Below are 19,255 nucleotides of genomic sequence, written 5' to 3'. Positions count from 1 at the left end.
GCAAATCAAACTTTGTATTTCTGAGATATGTTAGAAAGACAAGATTGTACCTTATAAAATGCCTTGTAAATAAAGGGAAGATTGTAATTTAAATAGCTATAGGAAAGTTATCTTAAGTAGTTATATTCTATTTGTATTATATTTTGTAAACACTGGGTTTACAAAAAGCAGAAGGCTTAGTGCTAGGCTTTTTATGGTTTAAAAGACTTTAAAGATACACCATTACTTCTGTAGAGAAGCTTTATATTCCTTGGTCAAATATAAAAGAATACACATTTAAAAATACAACTCACTGGTAGAACTTAAAATCCACCTTCCAAATGAGGTTAAATTGAATTAAATGAGATTGTGTATATAGTAGGTGATAAATTTTATGATGAATTATAAACTGGTAAGAAGGGATAGGTTAATAAGAAGTAGGCATAGAGCACAGAAGTGAGAGAAATCCTATATTTGGTTGGTAGAAAATGCTTGAAGCAGAGCCTACAGCTCAGGTACAAACTCCAAGAGTTGAGAGAGAACTTAGAGATCTCTCTCAAGTCAACCCCTCATGAAGAAGGAACCCCTTCAGCAACAGCCTAACAGAAGACCACACCACTTCTCATTAAACCGTACCACTCTAAAGGGCACATCACTCCCACAAGGCAGCCAATTCAATGCTCAGGCACTATAACTTAATGTGATCTATAAAATGAGTCAAAACTTAGGCATGAGATGCCTTAAAGTCTTTGGACACGACTTGCCCTTGATCATGTCAGGACCTGAGCTCCATGGGGGGACCTCTAGAAGCAAAGCAGTTTGCATCCTTCATTCCGTAAGTACAACACAATGATCTCCTGCAGTGCCTGTTAAGATTCCCTTCCCTGTTTGATAGCAGGAAGTAGGCTTTTAGATACACATTATGACCACGGATACACAGTTAAGAAGAGGCAGAGCCAAGATTTCAGCGAGGTTCGATGGCAACGGTCACATCTCTCCTGTCCCCTAGTTAGCCATTGGAGGCTGATCAAATGAGCTAAGTGTGCTGCATGTTAGACCAATGGAAGAGAAGAGAGGCAAACGTGGGACGTGATGACGAACATGAACGGAAAATGGAAATTCTGAGACTGAGTGATTGAACTCTACTGAATGTAAGCTAATCTACTCAATATGAATACTTGTAATGACAAAGGAATCAGAGTTGACTAGAAGTGCCCTAAGAAAATAAAGACGCCAATATAACATCAGACTATCAAAGTAATCGCAACTTTTCACGATAAAAGAGGAATATCCATCAAGAACACGGCAGTCTTGCAGAAACAGTTCTTTAGGGGGAGTTCAGATGAAAGGGAGATGCTGAAGCGAGCCTCCGCGGAGCTCGGGGCAGCCGTTGGGTGGGCGCGGGGGCCCTGACGCCTCCGCCCGCTGCAGCGGGCGAGCTCGCCATCCACTCCGCCGGTTATGGTGCCCAGTCGCACCAACGTGGCTGCCGGGATCCCCAGTAGCAAAGTGAAATACTCAAAGCTCTCCAGCACTGACAGTGGACACATTCATCGTCAGAAGGAAACATTACCTGCCGAAGCGAGCTTTAAGTTGCAAAGATGTACAGTGAGAGCTCACATATTAAAGTTTAAGAGAAGCTCTACTAAGATTCCTTATAAGGCCATTGCCTGTGCCACCGCGCAGTTTTTGATTGGTACCTTTCTCGTAATCGTGGGCTGCCTTCTGCTGGCGGGCCACATCAGCAAAGTGGGCGCCAACCGGGCCGTTCCGGTTCTGATTGTTGGCATCCTCGTGTTCCTGCCCGGGTTTTACCACCTGTTCATCGCCTACAGAGCGCACCGAGGCTGCCAGGGCTACTCCTTCAGTGACCTTCCGACCTGCGATGACTAGCCCCCGCCGCAGCCAGGAGAAGAGGACTCGCGGAGGGGGCGGAGCGGAGCCTTCAGGCATTTGGGAGAAACCTATGCCTCGGGACTAAGGAACTCTGCAGCTTTGTAGATATTTAGCAAAACTATGGCCAGGTCTTATAAATTCATCCCCAAAATGTTCACTGAGCTTACAGTTAGCCAAACAGAAAGCTAAGAAGTGCATCATTTTTGTTTTCCTGGCCCTGGCTTAAACCCCTGACAAATGTTTCCACATGGATATACAGAGTGGAAGAAAAGCAACATTAATTGTACTGGAAAGTGATGTTATTCTGTAGAACAAAATGTTGCCCCCACCACCCTATTTAGAGCTGAACATCTCTTTTAAGTAGTCCTCGTTGATAATTTTATCTTGTGGCAAATGGAAAAATGCAGTATGTCTACTTTCATATTAGTTAACTTACTTGGAAAATTTCTGAGTATTTTATCCTCCATGCTTATCGTCAGTTTTGTGGTCTATGGATATCTTGGTAAAATCAAATATCAACGTAGGAGAAATAAAGAGAACAATACAGTTGTGTTGTGTGGAGCTGTAGAGTGAGATAAAAGTGGTTTTACATCCCAGATGCCAATTTTTTAGCTGTGTAACCCTGGACAAATTATCCTAATATTCTGAGACAGAGTTTGGGACCATAATTCTTACTGTTTGAGGTTTCTGTAGAGGTCAAATATAGTATTTATATTAACAACATTGCACAGAGGTGTTCGCCAAAGTGTTAATTCCCTACTGTAAGATAGGATTTTATAGAAGATTGCACATAAAATTGACTAAAGCCACAAGTGAAGTGTTTCCATTTGAGTTAACCTAGGAAAGGTGGCAACCCAAGAGAATGAGACTGCTCATCTATAAAGTCATCTCTTAGTTTAAATCAGGTCACTGGATTGTTTTTTATTCATGTGAGTATCTTTTCCTCTGGAGTCCTATATAAGAATATAGGGCAGATATAGGATTTGTGGCACCTAAGGCTTATGTAATTTGGAGGGGTCTCTTAAGAAAATACAAAATTAAGTATCATGCATAGCAAAGGACCTATATTAAGTATCATTAGCTCTGTGGTACATCTGGCTTTCTAGAGAAAGTAAAGGATCTGGAGAAAAGGACTGAATGTGGAGACATATCTGCAGTTAAGGCTGTAGCTCCAGATTAAAGATAACTGATGAAGCAGCATATTTTATGCTGAAAATAAATAAAAAATAAATTAAAAAAAAGAATAAAAGAGATCATCTTGCAAAAAGAAATACTTTCTGAAGTGTTGTAGATAAAGAATACAGGCATACTTTGGAGATACTGTGGATTCGTTCCATCCCACACTACCTCAATGAAACAAGTATTGCAATAAAGTGAGTCAAATGAATTTTTTGATTTCCCAGTGCATATAAAGTCATGTAAACTATATTGTAGTCTACTAGGTATGCAATGTCCAAAAAAAATGTAAGTACCTAAATTTAAAAATTGGGACATCTGAGTGACTAAGTTGGTTTAAAATCCAACTCTCGTTTGCAGCCCAGGTCATGACCTCAAGATCATGAGATTGAACCCCATGTTGGGCTCTGCACTGGGCCTGGAGCCTGCTTAAGATTCTCTCTCCCTCTGCCTCTCCTCCACCCCCACCTCTCTCCTGTTCTAAAAGGAAAATTTAAAAATATTGTCTTGCTAAAAAATGCTAATCATCATTTGAGATTTCAGTCCATTGATATAGCAATGAAAACGTTTGAAATATTGTGAGAACTATCAAAATGTGACGCAGAGACATGAAGTGAGCAACTTTTGATGAAGAAGTGGCGCTAACAGACTTACTGGATGCAGAGTGGCTGCAAACTTTCATTGTGTAAAAAATGCAATTATTAGCAAAGTGCAATAAAGTGAAGCATAAGAAAATGAGTGAATGCCTGAATAGACTTAGATTTATGAAAGATAAAAGAGTGCATTCCCTGGACAAAGAATATTGGCAACTCATAAAGGAGAAGAAAGATACACTCTTAACCCTGTTAACCCTTAAGATGCACAAAACATACCCAAGTTAAGAGTTTGGTGGTCTTCCGCTGGTACTATATTATGTACCCAGACCAGACACGTAACAAATGGAATAAAATGATATATTTCTAAATACTAGCTTGAGATTGTGCAAAATGAACATGGAAAACATGAGCTGTAATTTTTTTGGGCTTTGATACACCTTCACAATCCTCCCTCTTAGAAAACACAAACTATACAAAATAGTCCATTGAAAAGTATCTGGTAAAAAGTCCAGCCCAACTTCACTGTGTATAATTAATATTAAAAGGAGGACACAGTGATGGAAAGGAAGTACTTTTTTGATAGAAGGTTAACCTACAAAATGGCAGTGAAGGAATGTCAGTTTAGGTATCAAAGATCCAAATACAGTCAATAGTGCAAACTTCAGTGCATAGATGACCTTATCACAAAGAGAACAGTTAGGCAAATAAAGACAAAAGGAGTATCAGAACATGGTCAGATTATAGAAGGTAGTATTAGAAACTGGAGCATTGTTTGAATTTCAGATATGGCATTCATGGTGTGTGCCGTAACTTTAAAACTATAGTTCACCAGGTCACATATCTGATAACTCTCGCTGAATTATAAATTATATATATTTGGCTCTTCTGTTAATTCAAAGTTTAGGCCAATTTCTTATAATAATATCCTTTTGACAAGATTGGATTTCCAGCAGTGACTGATAGCTGGTCATCGTGGCTGGCTGTCTGGGCAGGCCAGGTCACTGGGCACAAGAGATGCTGGCAGAGAGGAGACCGCAGCATCACCCATCTACGCACAGAAAACTATTTCCAAGAACGCGCTTAGAGTAGGACACTGTCCCTAATTTTTGAAACAAAGCATATCACTTTATCATTAATTTTTCAGAGGAAGTCTTGTTCTCCGCCCTTTCAAAAAAGTGGATCTCAATGTCATAATCTGCTCTGGGTTTTTCTTCTATGATTTTAAAAGTAGCCTGTTTCACTATGGATTCCACTTCCTCATTAGTCAGTTGCCGTTGAAGAAATTTGCTGATTTTTAACACAGTGCTTCTGCGGTCCTAGAAAGAGTTTGGTTGATCACACGTGACTCCCATGATGAAGCAACAATGTACATATGAGTAAACTAGATGTTGGATGAGGGATCATCAGTGTAACTAGATGTGTGAATAAGAGCCTGCAGGGCAGCTATAGCTCAAAGTGTTTCTCTTTGTAGTTTAAAAAAGTTGAGGAAACTGTTAGGGAATCAGGTTGAACTATGAGAAAGAACTCTACTATAAATCCCATTCATGTATGCACACCTAGGTGTTCATGAGGACTACCCTGACTATCCTATTAAATAATGCAACCTGCCAAAAAAAATAATAATGCAACCTGTTAATACCCTTCCCTTCACTTCTGATCACCACTTTCCTACATTACTTTTTCATTTCTCTTCTTCCAATATGCTAAACAATTTTCTTATTTATTATATTTATTGTTTGGTGTCTGTCTTTCCCCCTAACATGTTAGTGTTAGGAAAATAGGGACTTTTGTCTGTTTTCTTCAATTCTTAGAATGACAGCCAGAATGTAGTAAGCACTGAATAAGTTTGTGGGATGAAAGAATAAATGAAGAAATTACTATTGCCTATCTTAAATATAAGGACATATGAAGGCTTAAGAATAAATTAAGCCCATGCATTTTTGAAATTTCCAGTCAAGTTTTACTCATTGATAACCTGAAAAAATGTTTATTTAAAAAGGCCGTAGGCAAATATACTTTAAAAAGAATGTACCGAGTCTTAAGTGAAAACAAACATAAAATAAATAAATCAGAAATTCCAAATCTAATAAGACCTAAAGGACAATAAAATTCCATGTGCAATATCCAGGTTCTTTTATCTTTCTGGACTATGTTTACATCAAGCAATATATATATATTTTTCTATCTGGTTGATAAAATCAAATACAAACAAATCTCTCCTGTAAGAAATACAAAGTAAGGGTACTGAACCAACTGCCACATAGGCCTACCACAGTAATAATGTAGTCCTGGTAACCCCAGTCACAGCACTCATCTGTGGTGAGCCTTGTCTCCTCTTACATAAAGTGGTAGTAAGAATATCTAGTTCCTAGTGCACATTGGGGATAAAAAGATCACAAATATGAAAATACCTTGCACAGGTCACACCAAGACAGAATTCAATTTATATTAACTTGCTGGGCTGCTTCTTGAAATAATTAATAATTATTATAAACAATTATTAATAAATATTATAAATAATATTAATAATTATTAATAAATATTAATATTAAATTATTGATAAATTAATAATTAAGTCTCCTAAAATTAGTGAGACTTCTGTGAAATCACTAAATTCTTTCTAAATTGTTTTTTATTTCCATTTTGTAATACTTCATCCTGTTTTGAATTACTTTAAGGGTCCCCTTTATGGTATGGAGTCCCAAATATTGAAACATAGGTCATATTTTGTGTTTTTTACTCTGGACATGGATCTTTCCTCCTAAAAAACATACTGCTTACAACATCAAAGCCACAAAGCAGAATGGTTGCTGTCTTTTATCTCATAAGGTAAATTTACCTTACTGGTGAAAAATCTTTCCAAGAATTCTTTTATGGCTGATGTCATAAGTTTTAACATTAACTTTTCTTAAAAGATTTATTTATTTATTTTAGAAAGACAGGAAGAGAGTGAGACACAGTGAATGCGGGGAGAGGCTGAGGCAGAGAAGCTTCAAGCAGACTCTCCTCTGAGAATGGAGTCCAAATCCAGGGCTGTGTCTCACAGCCCATGAGATCATGACCTGAGCCAAAGCCAAGGGTCAGAGGCTTAACCAACTGAGCCACCCTGGCACTCCAACATTAACTTTTGAAAAATGATAAAAAGATGTCACCACGCTTTTAGGGTTTCTAAATTTATATACAACCTGAAAGTTAAAAGAGGTGACTTTAGATGTTTTAAATAGATATGTAATCATCTTAATTTTTATTGTTTAATAAAAGATTTAATAAAAGATATGTTTATATCTTAATTACATACAAAGGTATGTAATTATCTTAATTTTTATTAAGTTTCATGAATGCTTTTGAGAGATTTTAACTATTAAAATAGGATATATTGAACATTTTTCTAAAGGTGTGTTCATGACACGAAGTTGAAAATACGCAAATGTAATTCCAGGTGTTGTATTTCTTAGACAAGTTTCATCCGTGGAAATTCCAGAGGTCTTGAGTCTGTGGCTCTTCTTCATGTTTGTCTATAATCCACTTCTGAACCAATTATTTAATGGAAATTCCAGATCTCTATAGCTAGAACATGCTCTTTTTGAGCTTTCTACATACCTTGGGAAGGAAAAGGAAGTGGGGGAAGAGCCATAGAAATCTGATCCACAGAGACCTGTCATATTCCTGCCATGACAAGTCAACACTAGCAGGTTTAAGACTTCTTTGACTCAGTGCACAGGCGGAAGGAGAGCTCAGCATTTCCCAAGACCCAAGGGAGGGTGTGAAATGCCAGAGGTAAGCATTTACAAGGTTATGCTTGATGGTAGAGGACAAATACAGATAAAATGTTAAAGTAATGTTGCTCACTCAGGATGGGAAAGAAGAAAACGTTCAGTATATTTGCATTCCATTATGATTGATATGCATGTTCCCTTTCACGGCGCACTGTCCTGTGTTAGAATACGCCAGCAGTCAAGTGGAAAACTAGAAGATGGAATAAATGAGAAGAAAAACACAGGACAAGTCACAAGATGGACAATTTGCCGTTGAATTACTGTCAAACTCTTTACTTCTAAAGGCAAATTGTAATTTGCTGCAATCTACAGTAGTCCCCCACTGTCTTATCCACAGTTTTATTTTCCATATGACGTCAGTGACTCAGCCTACCATGATCTGGAAGCAGATGATCCTCCTGACTATCATCAGAACAAGCTCAGTAGTAGCCTAAGGCTATGCCACAATGTCGACGCCATTCATCTCACTTCAGCTCATCATGTGGGCAATTTATTATCTCACATCATCACAAGAGGAAAGATGAATATAGTGCAGAAAGATATTTTGAGAAAAAGATCACATTCACATAACTTTTATTACAGATATGATTATAATTTGTCTATTTTATTGTTAGTTTCTAATTCTTATTGGGCCTAATTTACAAATTGAACTTTATCATAGGTATGTATGCATAGGAAATAACATAGTGTACATAGAGTTTGGTACTATCTGTGTTTTCAGGCTTCCGCTGGGGTCTTGAAACATATCCCCCCATGGAGAACGGGGACGAATGCGTTATGCACATAATCATCAGAATTCATCTTTTTTCCTTCAGAATTAGTGTAGCTCAATTGCCACGCTCAGTGGGGAGTCAGCTTTTCTCCCTCTGCCTCTGCCCCTCCACATGCCTTTCCCTTCAAGTCCTACACAGATGAAGTTTGTTTTGTTGTTGTTGTTGTTTTTATGGCAGATAACAGAAATGAACTCTGGTAACTAACTTTTTAGAAAAGGAATGTGTTGCACGAATGTTGGGAAATCTCAAGGACTGGAAGGGTCGAAACAGATTTCAGGGCTCTAGAATGAATTCGGCAAACTTAAACCTCATTCCTTCTGTTAAAACTTTGAACTTTGAGGCTTTGCTAGGATCAGACTCTCTACTGTGATCAGGAGGGCAAAAACAGATATGGTTACGAAGTGAAATCATTTCAATATAGGCAACTATCTCACATCCTATCTAATACAAAGTTTGGTATAAATATGGTGTTCCTCACTCATTAAACTGCTGAAAAAATTGTAATTTTTACCAATCTGTATTTTGTATCTGTGATCTTGAGTTTTGTTTTTGTTTTGATTTTAAATATAGGCTCTATATATAAGAGAGATTATACAGTTTTCTCTTTCTCTGTGTGACTTACTTCATTTAGCATAATGCCCTCAAGGTCCATCCATGTTGTCAGAAATGGCAGGATATCATTCTTTTTTTATGACTAAATAATATGCTACAGTTTCTTTACCCATTAGTCAATAAACACTTAATGCTCCAATAAACATGTGGGTACAGATATCTTTTTAAGTTAATGTTTTCATTTTCTTTGGACAAATACCCAAAAGTGGAATTATTAGATCATGGTAGTTCTATTTTTAAGGAACTGCGGTGCTGTTTTCCACAATGGCAGCACCAATTCACAATCGTACCAACAGAGCACAAGTGTCCCCTTCTCTCCACATCATCACCAACAGTTGCTATTTCTTATCTTTCTGATACCTGTACTAACAATGTGAGGTAATATTTCATTGTGGCTGTCGTTGGAAAAATTGTTCAGATCTTCTGCCCATTTTTTAACTGGATTATTTAGCTTTTTGCTATTGAGTTGTCTAAGTTCTTTACATACTTTTGATATTAACCTCTTATCAAATAAATGATAGGCAAATATTTTCTCCCATTCAGTAATTTCCAATTTTGAATGGTTCATTTGATGCTTATGTGCTTTATCTAAGTGCTAAGTCATAAAGAGGATATCAGATGGCACACACATAAATACAAAATTGTTCTGAATGGCCAAAATACTGAGACATAGTATTTGCTTGTGTCTTCATCTCATTTTCTTTGACATATCAAGGTAATTTATATGTATCTTCTAAATATGGTTTTTAATATATTTTAAAGGTGTTGGTTTGCTGCTTCTGTATATGAAAGTTTAACTGGAAAATGAAGCACTTACAAATATAATTGAACAGAAAATTGTTTACACAGAATAAAACATTTTAGGTAAGATATTATTTAACTGACTATCTTATTGAGATTAAAGTATTAGAATTATCCTTTCATGTCTATACAACTGAAATAATTTACCAATTATAATGCTGGCCCAGATTTTCACCTTAAAAATGTAATAATTATGGAATATTATAAATTAATTGCCATTTAACAATACAAATTAAAATTTAAATATGCATAACTGCTGACTGAAAAATGTCACATCTAGAAATTTATCACATATATGTAAAAACACACACACAAACACAAATATCTACCTCAAGAACTAAACAGATACAACTTCAGGAGAATATTTAGTGTTACATTGTTTTAAAAATAAGAAAATGAAAACTAAGTCTTGCTCAATAACCATTACAATAGATTGTGGGATTATTTAATAAAAAGTATATGCATATATATACACATACACATATGTTCAAAATTTAGAAAGGTGTGAAATGATTATCACATGTTTAAAAAAGTAAGCTATAGAACAGTACCTATTATCCCATTTATTTTTTTAAAAAATATATTCATAAAAATATATATTCTCCCACCTCCCCAAAACAGAGAAAAACAAAACAAAAAAACACATATTCACTCCTAGCTTATAAAAAAGATAAGTTAGATGGGGAAAAATGTTTTTTCCATTCTAAATAAGTTTGTGCATTTTTACCAATTGTCTTAGAGATATGCATTTTGGGGGTACTTGTGTGGCCCAGTTGGTTAGTGTCTGAATCTTGATCTCAGCTCAGGTCATGGTCAGGTCGTGAGATTGAGCCCCACGTGGGGCTCCACAATGGGTGTGGAGTCTGCTTAGGATTTTCTTTCTCTCTCTGCCCCTCTCCACTACTTGCAACTCTCTCCCTAAAAAAAAAATTAATCAATTAAAAAAAGATATATGTGCTATTGTAATATTCTGATTTGATTAATGGATTTCAAAATGTATGTGCTTTAATTTTTTTCACATTATACTTGTACCAGTTAAGTGCTTATTATGAATGTATTATTTTTATGTTCAGAACTACTTTTAAGTATCCTGAATAATCAAATTTTGTCTTAGAAAAAAACATTACTCTTAGTAGGTCTATAAAAGAGAGAAAAGTGAGAATGCTGAAATAATAACAATTTGTCTCATTAAAGTTATCAGGTATAAGTATTTGAGAGTCTCCAAATACAATATTCAAAATAAGATTAAGATTGTGATGTATTGATGACATGTATTAATAATAACTATATTACTACTAATAAATACCACTTATTTGACCACATGGTGTCCTGAAATTCTTACCACAGCCTTTTACAGATGTTAGCTTGCAAGCATTTTGTGGATACCAACAAGCTGATTCTATAGTTTATATGGAGAAGTAAGAGACCCAGAATAGCCAACACTATTGAAAGAGTAGAATAAAACTGGAGGACTGATATTACCTGACTTTAAGACTTACTGGAAAGCTATAGTATCAAGGCAGTATAGTAGTATTTGTAAAAGAATAAAATAATCCATCAACAGAATAGAATAGAAAGCCTAGAAATAGTCCCACATAAATATAGGCAATTGATATTGACAGGGAGCAAAGACAATAATACAGAAGGTCATTTTTTTCCTCAATGAATGGTGCTGGGACACCTGCACACCCACATGCAAAAAAAAAAAAAAAGAAAGAAAGAAAAGAAAAAGAAAGAAAGGAATCTAGACATAAACCTCACATCCTTCACAAAAATTAACTCAAAAATGGGCCATAGACTTAAAAGTAAAACAGAATAGTGAAACTCCTAGAAGGTAACATAGGAGAAAACTTAGATGAACTTGGGTTTTGTCCTGACTTTTAAGATTAAGATACCAAAGTTACAATTTATGAAGGAAATAATTGATAAGCTGGGATTAATTAAAATTAAAAATCTGTGACCTGACACTGTCAAGAGAATGAAAAAGACAAGGCAGAGACTTGGGAAAAAAGACATATCTAATAAAAGATTGTTATCCAAAATATACAAATAAGTCTTAGAACTCAACAATAAGAAAACAAACAATTCAATTTTAAAAATAAGCTGTGGAGGGGACCTGGGTGGCTCAGCCGTTAAGCACCTGCCTTTGACTCAGGTCACGATCCCAGGGTCCTGGGATCCAGCCCCATATCCATCATATGTCATTAGAGAATTGCAAATTAAAACAATGAAATACCACTACACACCTAACGGAATAGCCAGAATGAGAACACTAACAATACCCATCACTGGCAAAGATGTGGAGCATCAGGAACGTCTATTCATTGCTGGTGGGAATGCAAAATGGCATTTTGGAAGACAGTTGATGATTTCTTTCAAAAGTAAACATATTCGGGGCACCTGGGTGGCTCAGTGGGTTAAGCCACTGCCTTCAGCTCGGGTCATGATCTCAGGGTTCTGGGATCAAGCCCCACATCGGGCTCTCTGCTCAGCAGGGAGCCCGCTTCCCCCTCTCTCTCTGCCTGCCTCTCTGCCTACTTGTGATCTCTCTCTCTGTCAAATAAAAAAAATAAAAATAAGAAATAGAAGTAAACATATTCTTACTTTAGGATACAGCAGTTACACTCCTTGGTATTTACCCAAAGGTGTTGGCAACTTCTCTCCACAGAAAAACCTACACATGGATGTTCACAGCAGCTTTATCCATAATTGCCAGAACTTGGAAATCTTGAACACAAGAAATCTTTCAGTAGGTAAGTGAATAAATAAACTGTGGTACACCCAGACAAGGAAATATTATTTAATGCTAAAAGGAACTATCAAGTCATGAATATACATGCAGGAATAATCATGCATGTAGGAAACCTAGTCTATGGTACTCAGTGAAAGAAACCAATCTGAAACAGCTACATCCTATAGGATCAGAACTATATGACATTTTGGAAAAGGAAAAAACCATGGAGACAGTAAAAAGATTAGCGATTACCAGGATCAGAACTATATGACATTTTGGAAAAGGAAAAAACCATGGAGACAGTAAAAAGATTAGCGATTACCAGGGGTTGGAAAAGATGGAGGGTTAAGTAAGAGGGACATAGAAGGTATTTAGGTCACTGAAACTACTCTGTATGACCCTTGAATGGTGGACCTATGTCATTAGTCACATGCCCAATGCCAATATTATTAAAATTCGGCTGTGTATATATTTTCATGAAATGAACAAAAATGATGAGCATCAATTATATTATTAAGAATAGAGGAAGATAGAAATTTTTAAAAATGCATATATTAATGGATGCCAATTTTTCATATATTCTAACAACACTGCTCCATCCCAAGCCCTTTACCATCCAGATTTCCTGTCCTGTTTATTACCTCTTTAATGTTACATTAGCAGTTACAGGCATACTCATCTGATTGTGTTTCACTTTTTTGTGTTTTTGCAGGTTCCATATTTTTTTTTACAAATTAAAGATCTGTAGAACCAGAATTGGAAGTGGAGTCTAAAGATGTGATTGAGTTGCTGCAATCTCGTGATCAAACTTGAATGGATGAGGAGTTGCTTCTTATGGGTGAGCAAATGAAGTGGTTTCTTGAGATGATAGCTATTCTGGTGAAATCACTGTGAAGATTGGATACTGATAACGTTGCATCTGTGTCCACTAAAAGTCAATCAGTTTGTTCCCCACTGTCAATTTTTACCTGGGGTACCTGTGGGAAAATTGAAAGTGGGCAGTTTAAGTCCACAGGAGAACCTGGGCCTTCAGGGGTAGGGGATGACAGGGTGGAAAAAAAGAGGGGTCATCTAGAGTGTCTGCAGGATCAGATGTGCTGTGAAATGGAATAAGACACATTCTAATTTTTGCAGAGGTCAGGATTTGGGGGACATTGCCATGAAGGCTTGCATATATGGGATCTCCAACCATCTGGAAGAGCTCCAGCAAAAGCGGTCAAGCTGACAAATAGTATTATAAGAATAGGTTCCGTGGAGGGACCATACCTCTTGATCTGGGAGTTTGTACTGAGGCCAGGAAACATGACATAAAAAGATGGGGCATTTTTTTCTTAGTCTTCTGGGGTTAAATTTGTTCCCATTTTAAAAAATACAACCCAAGGGCAAGTCAGAAGGAATAGAGGGGGTTTGGCCCATAGTGAGAAAAACTGGCTGCCAATGCTCAAAGGGGCATCCCACCAAGAAGCAAGGTAGCTGAGAGTTAGCCGACATTGGGAAAGGGTCCCCACTCAGTCTGTAAAGTGTGGATTTACCCAGGATGACTTGTTGTTGCCAACTGTGCCACACATTGGGAACAGAGACCTCAGAGGAAACAGAGTGGGCAGAGTTTGAGGAAAGAGGTCTTTCACCCTCATGGGCATGGCTAGTCTGACCTGTTGACCCTTAGACCTTCCTATCGAACTGGAGAGAAGCCTGGCCAGTCTGTGGAGTACTAGGGTTGCCTGCCAAAGGGCCAAAAGCAGAAATAAGAAGGAGAGAAGGATCCCTCCAAATGTCAAGAAGGGAAATTCTCGCCCTTTGGGACAAAGGCAGTCCGGCAGGTTTCCTCTGGGGCTTTAGATCTCCACTGAGAAGTAATTTTGGCCAGAGGTCATCAGTTCCCAAAGTATTAGAGTCCATCCACTAATAGAAAGTCCTGAGAAGTCCCTGAGGCTCTTCTATGGAAAGAGTTAAGATTCCTATAACTATATTAATTTTATCTATTTGCTGCAAAGTCCTTATTATCACCAAGGTTAAGAGGATAACTGAGTATTGTTTCACAATGACTTATGATCCTATATGACCAAGTATCTTAAAGCCTTTTGAATGTTTTTTATTTTTATTTTTTTTAATATTTTATTTATTTGACAGACATATATACAGAGAGAGCACAAGTAGGCAGAGAGGCAAGCAGAGGAAGAGGGAGAAGCAGGCTCCCTGCTGAGCAGGGAGCCCTATGTGGGGCTCAATTCCAGGATCCTGAGATCATGAGCTGAGCCTTAGACAGCCTCTTAATGGACTGAGCTACTCAGATGCCCCACCTTTTGAATATTTTTAACAAGATTCCCCAAATCAACTTATCACCTGTAATTCTAGTTATTATCGCAAAATGTAGTGTTTTCAAAAATAACCAAACTTTCTTGTCAATTCCATTGCTGTGAATTCTCTTTAGATCTTCAACAATGGACAATAAAATCTATAAAGATTGTGGTACATGTGTTGATGGGTATTCTGCTTCTACAAAAATTGGCCCCACATTACCACGTTCTTGCCATCCCAATGTCCTTGTAACGTGACAACAGTCTGCTCCTGAATCACAGAAATCAACAATGAGGGCTGTGGGAAACCCAGGATGGCCACTTGGTCCTTCCTAGCTCCCTGGCAAAACCATTTTTGGTTTTTGTATTCTTTGACTCACCTTAGTGCATTTAAGAAAGACTAACTTGGTCTTCAGAGGCCTCAGACCTCCTTACTCTGGACTTTTGGAACATCTATAACTGGACTTCATTCAGCTGCCACTTACAGTGGATTATCAAAATGTTGATGTGCTTCCCATTTAGGGCATACCTTCCACAATATCCAGGTGCCCACTTTATTGGGCAAATTACATGAGACTTAATGAAAACCTTACAAATGTCTTAAAATTATCACTGTTGATAGTCAGGCAAGGTCAACAAAACAAATGAAAAAACTGTACTCAAATAGAGTACAATTCAAATCCAAACAAGTATGAATTATGTAAGACTGTTGTAATTAATGAGCTGATGAATGTGGATTATAATTTTCACAAACTTTTGTCTAAAGTGTTACTTATTTTTAATCTTTTGTTTTTCCAAATTTAGGGAAACCTTCTCTCTTAATCTTTCAACAATTTGGTAAGATAAACCTTTGTAAGCAAAGATGAAGCATTTATCTTTCCTCTCTACCTGATCCCTTTAGAACTCAAACAATAGTGTTACTGTTTACATAAATTCAGTGAGAAGTTGTTCCCCTTGTCACATTTTTGGATGTAAACTTTTATCCCTGTATTTTAAAATTTTCAAGCATTAGATGATGCTTGCTTTGCTAAAAATTAAATTCAATACATGATTTTTAACAAAATGAAACAAGACAGAATTCCGCCCTGAGTTTTGTTTGTTTCTTTGAATTCAGTGTGTTGTTACTCTTTGTCTACTAAATCTAGAATTTTGTACATTAGGTAATTTTGAAAGCACTCAGCAATATAATCTTTACAGAATTAACAGAACACCATTATCCTGTCATTTGTCAGATCTGAATGGCCTTATATAGTATTTACTTGGCTTTTGCATGTGACGTATTTGCTTTTAACGAAGCATCTAATTTATTGCAATATAAGATAGGATTAAGAGGGGCACAGCGATGGTGTGGAATTTCTAAAATATTGTTTTTAAATATTGTTTTTAAAATATTGGCCACCTTGCCAAAGCTTTGACTAAAACATTAGTGTTTGCGAGATAGGTGCATAGACTCCGGTATGACCGCACATCTTTAAAGAACTGCTTGCAAAAATTGGCCTAGTACTGTGCTAGCAAACTTCCAACAAAGCAATCTTTAAAAAATTTTATATAGTCCATCACTATTTTTGCTGCTTTTATATAAATAATCAAGCCAAGCTTAAACAGATTATTTTTTTCATGAACTTTGGTTTTTTTAAAATTGGGGTAATTGTTGAAAGAGAAGTTATGTTTGTACCTTTGTCTATATTAGATTCTAGTCCTATTAATTGTCTTTGAGGTTTTGTTATATATCTGTAAACTGGACTAGATCCTGAATTATTCTAGTTTCTTCAAATCTCTGGCTTTGACTCTCCAAGCTAATATTACTAATTTTCTCCCACCCTTGTGATATGAAATCAGTAAGAACAATAACTGCCTTAGAATCTCCTTGGAAGAGACGGTGTCAGGTCCTCCTCACTCACTGCCCAAATGGCGGGCAAATGTCAGGGACTCGAGCCTTGGGTACAGGGCTCACAGCTCCACCTGACATCTGACACGGTACAGATGCTGGAGATCTCTGACCCAAATTGACTAGGAAAATGAAGATGGCATCTAACGTGGGCAGCTAATTCAAGACTCTGGACCAGGCTTGTATGCTCATGAACATTATTTTGACTCTGTTCTTAATCCATTTCACATTAGACCTGCTTTGCAATGCCAGTGAACTCCTTAGCTTTTGATTCCTCAACATGTCTGACATGCTCAGATTATTGGTATTTTTAAGTACTGTTATACCTTATTTCCTTTCTTATGTTAATTTACCTATTAAAACATGTCCACCTTATTGACTGAACTACAAGGTATAATGACTCAATAATGAGTGCTTCCTCAGGGTATATTTTTATTAGTGTTTGGCAAAAGGACATCCGGGGAACATGCTGTTTAAGTCCCTGTCAAAGTAAAGGTTGTGCAACTGGATTATTGGTCACACCCATTTCATTTGTATAACCAATCAGAAACGTAGCACTGGGCATCACCTTTAAATTTACTTCAGAGACTCCAGTGTGACACTGGCTGCACAGAGTCAAGGGTGATAAGTGACTACTGGTGTCAACCCCAGCAAAGCTACCGGGTTTGGAAGATTACTTTTCCTTGGGTAGATGCTGCCATAAATGAATATACATGCAGACCTTTAGACCTTCCAACCAAACTGGAGAGAAGCCCCGTCAGAAATCTCTCTGAAATCCTGAGGGCTATCACTAAATCTGTTGCTACAGCAATAGTCATCCAAGAAAAATCTTTGGACTCCCTTGTGTGAGTTTTATTCATTAATGGAATTGTTCTTGTTTCACTCTGAGCTAAACAATGTGGGGTTTGCTCTGAGGAAAACACCTCTTGTTCTACCTGGGCAAACAGCTCTGACCAAGTAGAAACAGAACTAGATAAAATCCAGGTGCAATCCAAGTGGCTGAATGCAGTGTCCACTGATTCTTTTTAGCTGGCTGCCCTCAGGAATTGCTTCCTGGTTTAGGTCAATCCTCCAATTTGGAATCAGCATTTTGATCATTACTATTGGAATTTTTTTCATTGTAAAATTTTGTGTCCTCTCTATAGCTTAATGTTATAAGGATACCACCCAGGTAATGGTCACTCAGCATTTTGCAATGATTTCTAAAGGGTCTGAGACATTCCATGAGGAAGCTCCAGAAACTTCTGAAGATATTTAGCTTTGACAGTAAAGCCTTTCTCTGCTCTGGCACTGATGTGGAACAGGGGAAAACTTTTCAGGCAAAAGAAATAGGATGTGCAATTGCACTAATGTAAGGAATATGGAACATTTCAGTGAATGAGAGAAAAATCAGGGTGACTAGGTTGCCGACCAGAAGGGAGAGCAGCTCCAGATGAAAATGGAGAGGTAAGTGGGCCAAGAGCTTTGATAGTTATTCTAAGAACGAGAAGCAACTTTAGGATTACTAGAGTCAGAGTCTAGATAGCTGTTGGGGCTGGAAATAAAGCAGGAAAACTAATGGACATTTTCTTAGGTCATTCTTTTCAGTTGCCCTTCTCCCCTAATATATCACTCTAGTTTTTCTTTCATTTTTGAGTCTATTCCAAGGATTCTAATCTGAAGAGTTTGACTTCAAGGAGTTCCTGAACCAGCAGAAATTATATGAAACATTTTGTGTGCACAGACACATATATTTCGTGAAGGGTAAGGGTGCACAGATTTATGGAAGAGCTCTGAAATTCTCCCACCAAATTGGGAGTGGGCAAGAGCTAAGGATTATGTTCTTCCATGAAGTTAGAAGTAATGACCAACATCTTACTAACTGGAAGTTACATCAATGTATAATATCAAAAACCCAGTGATCATTTATTTAAAAAGAGAGATACAGAACAAATGAACATTAAAGACTAACGAATATTGTTTATAGTCCAGACCATTTATATCCCATCCTTTATACCTTCTTCAAGTTGGAGACTGAAAAATCTGCATTAAGTCATAGTCATGACCTTAAAATATTGCAGAATTATGAATTCACACTTACATCATCATAGAGGGATTATATCATGCCAAAATAGTTTTAGAGTTCATTTGAATTTCAATCATTAGAAAACAGGTAACCCATGAGCTGTATTATTTATGTAACATAACCTCCTACATTGCCTTCACTTTCAAGCTAATAATGTTGCTTACTCATCTGGCATCTTCCATAAGAGGGGGAAGAATAAAAATCAGGACTTCCTTGTTTATCCTCCAAAAGCCTGTCGAGTTTGGATGGCGCAGATATGACATCTTTGCCTTCTAAGTGTGAGTCTTGGACATTCCTGCTCTGCACACTGGCTTCTCATTCGCACCTGCATCTCGGGATTTCCAAGGTCTGTTGGTGTCTGTCTCTTTCTGTCGCACCACACACACAGACACACACAGACACACACAGACACACACACACACACACACACACACACACACCACATTCGCTCACTCACTCACTCACTCACTCGCTCACTCTGTAAATGCATTATTTCTCTACTAATGCCTGAATCACCCCTTTCCGCGCAACGTGAACCAAACTATCAGACCCTGAATGTTCTCCCGCGCTAGATCGCAGTTCCCGCCGCTCCTCCTCCTTTGTTATTTTGTATCCGCGGCGCCGGACCAGTTCTCAGGTTTCCAACCAAGACTGGTCAACTG

At 37.4% G+C, this 19,255-nt stretch overlaps 1 protein-coding gene across 1 annotated transcript; it reads left to right on the top strand.

The window, feature by feature from the left end:
- The first annotated feature begins 1,007 nt into the window (after positions 1-1,007).
- On the top strand, positions 1,008-3,362 carry LOC116588539 (transmembrane protein 230-like). Its single transcript, XM_032339729.1, has one exon. It carries the CDS (start codon positions 1,441-1,443, stop codon positions 1,870-1,872), a length of 432 nt encoding a protein of 143 aa, XP_032195620.1. The 5' UTR covers positions 1,008-1,440; the 3' UTR covers positions 1,873-3,362.
- The last annotated feature ends 15,893 nt before the right edge of the window (positions 3,363-19,255 follow it).

The sequence above is a fragment of the Mustela erminea genome, chromosome 4 (genome assembly GCF_009829155.1).
Source record: "Mustela erminea isolate mMusErm1 chromosome 4, mMusErm1.Pri, whole genome shotgun sequence".
NCBI classification, from domain to species: Eukaryota; Metazoa; Chordata; class Mammalia; order Carnivora; family Mustelidae; genus Mustela; species Mustela erminea.
The sequence above is the reverse complement of the archived record's forward strand: the minus strand, read 5'-3'. Positions and strand labels throughout refer to the sequence as shown.